Source organism: Pyricularia pennisetigena, chromosome 1 (assembly GCF_004337985.1).
Source record: "Pyricularia pennisetigena strain Br36 chromosome 1, whole genome shotgun sequence".
In the NCBI taxonomy this organism is placed as follows: domain Eukaryota; kingdom Fungi; phylum Ascomycota; class Sordariomycetes; order Magnaporthales; family Pyriculariaceae; genus Pyricularia; species Pyricularia pennisetigena.
In genome coordinates, this window is record NC_043740.1 from 3511104 (window position 1) to 3519136 (window position 8033).

An 8033-nucleotide genomic window follows, 5' to 3' on the forward strand; every position below is an offset into this window, starting at 1 on the left:
ATGATCATCACGGATATTGTCTCCATGATCCTCCGCGTGGCGGAGCTGGTCTTTGCCGCCATCGTTACCGGTCTCACGGGTCAGTTCTTGCACCAAAGGGACAACGCCTCGGCGTGGGATAATGGCCGCCACATCTACACCATCACCGTATCGGCCATCTCGATGCTGCTGTCCATCCTTTGGCTCTTCCCATTTAGCGGCAGCTTCATCCACTGGCCTGTCGATTTCATCATCAGCGTCATGTGGTTTGCCGCGTTTGGCCTGCTGGTTGACGTAAGTCTTGCGAACAACTTTTTGCTACCTTTTTATAAAAAGACAAGAAAGATCAGACCCAAATACTAACTCGCGCTCATCAAAAACTACAGTGGCTTGATGGCGGCTGCGGCGACGTCTTCAACTGGTCCGGCATCAGGATCCGCGGCGAGGACTTCTGCGCCAAGCAAAAGGCCGTCGTCGCCTTTGCCTTCCTCTCGGCCATCTGCTGGCTCGCCTCGGCCATTGTCGGTGCCTTCTGGGTCCGCAGGCGCGAGAGGCGTGCCGCCGCTGCCCACACCACCCACCGCCGCCGCTGGTACCGCAGCCGTGTCTGAGGAGGGTCACATCATGATCCGCAATCAGAGACATGTGACTTGAACCCCTTCCAGACCTGGGGTAACCCGTCTCCGTGATGAAGCACGGATTAATGACCCCACTACTTGGCTTGGGCGCCAGATGCTGTTGTCCATCTACACCAAATACGATTCATACAAAGTCACGACAGTACATGCGTTGTATTATACAATGTTTTCTTATACCTCTTCGATATGCCTATACCCCCAAGATACCAATTTTTTTTTTTTTCCCCTCTGAAGTTTGTTCGTCAATCTATGATGAGACTTTGGGTATTTTTGTCAGATATCTCATAGCCTAATCAATTCAGCTCGTACCACTATTTTTGCTTGCCAAGGATCGTGATATGAAACGTCCAGTAAAGAATGTGGTTTTTGCTTGACTGGTTTTGCTGTATCCTGCTGTGAGATATCGGCTTCCCTAGATTCCATGTTGTTCGTAGCTTTGGTCTTCCTATACGAAGCAAAGGTCGGACTCAAATTGGCCCTCTTATGCTACCATGTCTCCCATGATTTTTTTTTTTTTTTTCATGTCCCGATTTGCAGTGGACCGAGAAAAGCATCAGATGACCACATTCTGCAGCCGACCACACCGCCGCGATGCCGCGAGTCTAGAACCTCCCCTCCCGATTATACGTCGTAGGGATACGTTCTGCGCCGTCCCGAGCTAACTTTGTTGTTGAACAAGGCTGTGGACGTTCCAGGCCGGTTAGCCGAGGAGGGAGTGGGAGGGGCAGGAGGAGAGGTTCTGCAAGCTGCAATGCATTGTGAATCTCCAATATGCGGCAAGACTAAAGTGGTTTGGTCCGTTGTCCGTGAGACATTTCACCAGGGGAAGAAAGTGCTTCAAACAAAAAAGAAAACACGCAGAAAAACCTGCTTTTTAGTTTGACCGCGATAAAAAAAAAATAAAAAAATAAAAAAATAAAAAAGACTACAAACTTCGGAACAACAATGCACACACGTACGCAACACATATTCACACCGCCACACGCATCGAGATGCAGTCATTCAGGCACGGGATATTGATCGAAAAAAGGCCATCTGGCTTTTTGCCCGGCCCAACGGGGCTTGAGTGACCGTTCAAACCGTAAAACAGCGTTTGCTATTTCGTGCCCGCGTGAAGCCAAAAGGCCATGCTGGCCGTGGAACCTTTTGTTTTGCCTCATTTCTGGTGCCTTACCTAATGTGGCTCTGTCTGCAAGGTACATCACGATATGAAGCAGCACCGATATTGTTGATATTTTTAGCATCGAGCGCCTAGTTGATTACCCGTATCTATCATGTCCGTGACTGAGTAGCGAGACAGTTACGTAGGCCCAGTTCCTAGCGATTGGAGGGTCTTTTTTGCTTTGCTTATCACTGATCATTCCTTGCCATGGGAAGGAGTGCTTTTGCCGCATCGTCACGCTTGAGCCGCAAAGTGCCGAACCGCTGATTTTCCAGGGGAAAAGTTGCAACAAGGGTGAAAACTAAGGATGACGTTTTGGGCTGAGGCTGAAGTGCGTCATAGACTTTTTTAGCATGTAAAATGCGGGGAGACGGGGAGCTTGGGCCGTCGTTCAAGCTGACTGGGGTGTGGGGGGAAGCTCATACGCCACAGCTACAAACAACTTTTCCAGCCACAAGTTGATTGGGCAACAAAGGGGGGAAAAAAATAGAATAAAAATAAAATTCAACCATCTCGATCGAAATTAGGAGCGCACGTAATCGCATGCCATGTGATCTTAAAAATCATCAAGGGTGACATTCTGTCGATCAAAAACAAGCCTAAACCCGAAACCTCAAGCTGCGTCGTTTCGTTGCTGATGTCTTTCCTTGTCGATCACTGTTGCTGTGGTGGTAGATGGCCCCGAAATTCTAGCGTCAGTATTAGCCACAAGCGAAGGTGACAGCTTTGCCCAGGCCCTATGGACTGTATCCACTTATGACGCTAAAGCCCCATCATGACTTCTGGGTCCAGGGCTTGATTTTCATACTTGAGATGTATCCCATCAATAATGAAGTGACTATGGAACCACTGCGTGCTTCTGTGTCCAGTGCAATCAATCACTGCTTGGGCTAGCGTAGGCAAACTCAGCTGGCCCCCACCACGAGGTTCCACTATGCCGTCTCACCTTACGCATTCGCCTTACCGCATACCCTACGCATGTGGGCGGGCGGATGTACTGTACAATCGCAGCTAGCTTAGACGAATGCACAGCTCTAGCTCTCTCTCTCTCTCTCTGTTTGCCTCCATTATTTCGGTCTGGGCCAGCACAGACAGTGTCAGCCAGCTCCATCCATATGTCTCTCTCACAGCTTGCAGCAGTCGACGACATCACAGCTCGGCTAAAAACCCTGTTGGCCTGGGGAACATGGTGACATGGGCCTTTGAGACGGAGGACGGCTTGGAACGAAGTAGCCGGTTTAGGGAAGTCTCATGCCTTTTTTTTTTCTCTGTGCATGCTTTGCCTGCAGTAGACTAAGCCCGGTAGGTTGTCTTGGGCCGTTGTGGCTCTTGGTCTTGTCCTGTTTGCGTACCTGGGGCCAATGCCAAGTGGCGGCTTTCCTTCCCTGCTTTGCCATGCTTTGTTTGCCATACCACAGACCAGACCAAGACTTTACGTCTTTAGCTCTGTACGATGCCAATGCCAATGCCAATGCCAATGCCAATGCCAATGACAATGTACCCTACAGTCAGTGCTGTACCCAAGCAGGCGTGGAGATAGTCAGGGCCCAACCGTCAATCGATGACTTCATCTTGAGGTCATTCTATCTGTGTCTTCCTTTCCTGCCTGTCTATGCCTCCGACAGCTTGGACCTGGTGAAGGCGGGAAGTACCGACCTCTATTTTCATACAATGTCCATCTTGGTCCGGTCGTCATTGTCTATATAATTGTGCTCTTCCCATCCCTACAAGCCGAGAACTTCCAAGAGGATTCATCATCATCACAAACCAAACAATCATCACAACAATCTCACAACCAAAACAACCACAACTTCCAATCCAACTTTAACAAATCACTTTCACATCGACAACCAAACAACACATCATTCATCATGTCTTCCATCGTCAACAAGGTCAAGGATGCTCTCCACTCCGACAAGTCTCACGAGACTAAGACCGGAACCCACGGCCCCCACGACAGCAAGGCTGCCAACGTCGCCGACCCTCGCGTCGACTCCGACCGTGACCACCGCGCCAACCCGGCATCTGCCACTGGCATGAACACTCACGCCACCAACCCCACGATGGCCGGCCACGGTAACGCCCACGGCGCCACTGGCACCACCGGTACCGGCTTGACTGGCAGCCACGGCACCACCGGCACTGGCATGACTGGCAGCCACGGCACCACCGGCACCGGCATGACCGGCAGCCACGGCACCACTGGCACCGGCATGACCGGCACCCACGGCAGCTCTGGTCTTGGCTCCACCGGCTCGACCAACGCCGGACCCCACGACTCCAACATGATGAACAAGGCCGACCCCCGCGTCGACTCTGACCGTGACCACCGTGCTGCTCCCGGAGGCGTGACTGGCTCCAGCAACTACGGCAGCTCGGGTCTTGGCTCGACTGGCACTACTGGCACCGGTATGACTGGTAGCCACGGTACCACTGGCACTGGCATGACCGGCAGCCACGGCACCACCGGCACTGGCACGACCGGCTCCAACTACGGCAGCTCGGGTCTTGGCTCGACTGGCACAACCGGCACCGGCATGACCGGCAGCCACGGCACCCACGGCACCACCGGCGGCCTTGGCAGCTCTGGCCCCGGCCCTGCCAGCAACACTGCCGGCCCCCACAAGTCGGACATGATGAACAAGGTCGACCCCCGCGTCGACAGCGATCTTGACGGCAGCAAGACTGTCGGCCAGGACAAGACTTACCAGAGGTCGTAAGTGTCTTAAGTAGGTACACCTGCTCTGAATTCACGGCGTGTCTACTCTTGTCCCACTTTTCAGCTTTTCACCTACCTTTTCAAGTTGATTTTAAGAACTGCCAGCTAACCGTCCTGCCACTCTCAGATCTGCCACCACTGGCACTCACATGTCAAAGGACCCTACCGATGCTGCCCAGGTGCCTCCCTCTGTGATGCGCAAGGCCGTCGGCAACCCCGTTATCGAGCACGATGACCACCTTCATGCCCGTGACGACCGTCACAGGCGGCCTAGCGCTCAGGAGAACTTCCGTGGCGTCTAAAGGAGCTGAGAAGTAAATTCTCTAAAATGGCTTGGTTCTTTTGGCATCTAGCGGGCGCTCAGTTGTGGGAGGATGGACCTGATGATTTCCTTTTGCAAAACTGGGATATCAGTTTTCTAATTAATCATGCCTGTAATGATACCTACGCTCCATATGAGCTTTTCCTAATACCAGATGATTAACATTTACTTTTTGATCTCTTTTGGAACTCTTGTGTGATTGAGTGGAAAAATAAAAAGTTGATTAATTCATTTGTAGCTTTGAAACCCCATCCGGGGTAGGTGCGGTGAATACAGAAGAATAAACCTGGGTAACCATTATGAGTAACGGATGTTTTGACTTGAGTTTTCACGGTATGAAAAGGAATTCAACCGCGGAATCGAAAACTCCGGGTCGAAGTGGACGGAAGTTTAGGCGACGTGTTGTAGTTAAAACAGATATCTTCGATGTATCAAACATTGTCTTGCATTCAACAGGCTGATTCATCCGGTTCCAGAATTCGAAATTTACAGAAAACTCGGGATGAAGAGGGAAAAAAGCAAAAAAAAAGAGAAAAAAAAAATCAATGCAAACAAAAGGGAGGGGGTAGACAAGAATTCCGACAACACCTGGCCTAGTAATTATAGCACTCCCGATTTGTGTGTGCTCCAGCACGGAGATAGCAGCTAAAAAAAAACACGGATGGGTGTTCCAACGATCAAGACGGGGAATTTTTTCGCCGAGTGATGTATGTGTGAGCGGCCCGAGATAAGAAGCAGCACGGAACAAGTTACTATGTACGTATTCGTATACTTGGGAAGAAGANNTTTTTTGCTTCTTTTGGCGATATTGATATTGGCGGTTATAAGTGCTTACATACCTACCCTTTGAAACGGATCTATCCAACGACTATTTGAGAGTGTACAAAAGGGATGCGATGTGGGGCAAAGGGGGGAAGCGGGGGGAGGGGGCGGAGGGAAATACAAGCAAGTATCCTGCAGAATCGTCGAGGTACCAGTCCCAAAAGCCCATCGTGCGGCAGGGGACCCGGTTGGCACTGTGCTGCATGCCCTTACGAAGGGCGGTTGCATTGCGTTCGTCACGCGTAAGGCTTCCTTGGCCAGTAAGGTGGTGTGATTTATGGGGGGGTTGGGGAGTATTTTCCCTGGAATAGTACTGCTTGCTTGCTTGCTTGCTTGCTTCCTTGCCTGCATTGGAATGGGATGAGTTAGTTCAAAGTCCCTGTCTGTTACTCCGTAGACGGAGATCTACAATGGTGGTGCATGTCTCATCGCGGGAACGTGTATGGTTCGTTTCGCTGGCTGTAATTTGGCTGTAATCTGGGAGTCTCATTGCTTTTTTTTCTTTTTTTCTCTTCGCCCCCGGGGGCTTTCTCGAATTGCCTACACTGCCTTTGAATAGGAAAAAAAAAAATTAAAAAGATGCAAACGAGTTCATCCTGATAGTAGTTACACAGTCAAGCAAACCTGGGCCATTTAGGGTTTGGGGCTGTTGATGATACTCTGATTGTTTGGTAGTGCACTGTTCCCTGTGCTGGGGGATGTCAAATGGCAGCTGTCATCCCAAACTTGATTTATCACAGCAGTCACCAGCAGAGAGGGGGGGAGTCCGGATCACGGCAACGAGCTAGTGAGCTAATCCCTACAGGTAATATCTGCCTACCAATGCTTTTCTGCTCGCACAGAAAAATCTTGGCCCCTCAAAACCCCGCATCGAATAAGTAAAGCCCGATGCTCAACCCCCCATGTCTGCATGTTCCCCATCGCCAAGTCTTTTTGTGACTCTTGAACTGTAAAAGCAAATCATTGAAGCAGCCATCACAGCCCCGATTAGATTCGATATCAGCAGGGGATAAAAAAAAATCGCCCCAGAAATTACGGTTCCTCAGCTTCCAAGACGTTCGCCTCATCGTGAAAACGGTGACACGGCTCAACGGGTAACCGCACCCAGGAGGGTCGGCTGAATGGCTGTTCTCGACCAGTTCCAAAGAACCAAAAAATAAAAAAAAAAATAAAAAAAATAAAAAAGAGGAGCTACCTAGAGTAGTAACATCTGAGCTACTTACGAATCAGCTACTGCGCAGGTAGTGCAACAATCGGGGATATTTTAGTCTTTTGGCCGGTTTCATTTTCGTTCCTTCTGTACCGCCACGTGCACCTTTCTCGGATTTCGCCCCTAGAGAAAAAACACGACCCGGTTCTTGGGCCGCTTTCTTCGGGACCAAAACCCAACAAGAGAGACAAGGGTGTGGGGGAAATTACACCCGACGAGAGTGACCCAAAAAAAAGTGAGGCATTCGGCAGATGGTTATCTCCCTTCGGATAATCCAAATAACAAATGTGATCGGGTAGTCCGGATATTTTAGACTCACCGCTTGACTGGATACATGCAATTTTGTACCGTCAGAAATACCGTTACGTTACAGACACCACCAACTAATACACCGGACCAGGGTCGCATGGGGTAGATGGCTTCGCCGCGCCGATCGGAAGCCGACTCCCCCAGTCCGGCACCCGGACCGGGTTCAGGCCCCTCATCCCCACCTCATTCCGGTCCCGATCCGGCCGGGTCAATGTCAAGAATTACAGCGGCGGCAGCATCACCACCCACCACCGCCTCCATCCCCCGCAGCCTCTGGCGCCTCACCATCCCCCTCTACATCACCCACCCCTCCCTCCCCAACACGCCCTTCATAACCTCCCTGCCGCGGCTATCATACCTGTCTCTGCTCCTGCCCCGAATCCGCGCCTTCCTGCCTCCATCCATCCCAGCCCCAACGAGCTTCCAGCACGAGGGCATCGCGCTGCGCGCCCTACCGCTCGGCCTGCTCGTCGACCTGTACCAGCCGGCCCTCCCCTGGCGCCTGACGGTCGACCAGGGCGACGACTGGCACGTGGGCGACACGTTCCTCAACGGCGTCAAGGAGGCTGACTTTGTGCGCAACGGACACGCCAAGCAGATTATGGGCATGAGCAAGGCCGACACCACGGCCCTGTGGAACGCCGTCCGCGACGCTGACTACCCGGCCTGGGCCCGCATCAACGCTCGTCTGCTCAACCCCAGCACCCCGATCAAGCACGTGCCCCTGCGCATCTACATCCCCACCAGTGGCGGCAGCACCACGGGGGCGCCGCCCGCCGGCTCCTTTAGGGTCATGCAGACCCTCGTGCCGCCCAGGACGGCGAATCGTGAGCAAGAAACCCAATTCCCGCGCCTTTTTTTTTTTTTTTTTT

At 51.9% G+C, this 8033-nt stretch overlaps 3 protein-coding genes across 3 annotated transcripts; all 3 read left to right on the plus strand.

The window, feature by feature from the left end:
- PpBr36_07598 (uncharacterized protein) lies at window positions 1–590 on the plus strand (the record flags this gene model as incomplete). The annotated part of the gene is made up of 2 exons (XM_029894734.1): window positions 1–273; window positions 366–590. 2 exons carry the CDS (start codon window positions 1–3, stop codon window positions 588–590), a joined length of 498 nt encoding a protein of 165 aa, XP_029748653.1.
- Window positions 591–3650: 3060 nt separating this feature from the next.
- On the plus strand, window positions 3651–4800 carry PpBr36_07599 (uncharacterized protein; the record flags this gene model as incomplete). Its single annotated transcript, XM_029894735.1, has 2 exons — window positions 3651–4495; window positions 4626–4800. The coding sequence occupies 2 exons, from the start codon at window positions 3651–3653 to the stop codon at window positions 4798–4800; spliced, it is 1020 nt and encodes a 339-aa protein (XP_029748652.1).
- A 2467-nt stretch (window positions 4801–7267) lies between these two features.
- Window positions 7268–7987, plus strand: PpBr36_07600 (uncharacterized protein; the record flags this gene model as incomplete). Its single annotated transcript, XM_029894736.1, has 1 exon — window positions 7268–7987. A coding segment is annotated over one exon (720 nt), but the record flags the coding sequence as incomplete, so codon positions are not given.
- Window positions 7988–8033: the final 46 nt, after the last annotated feature.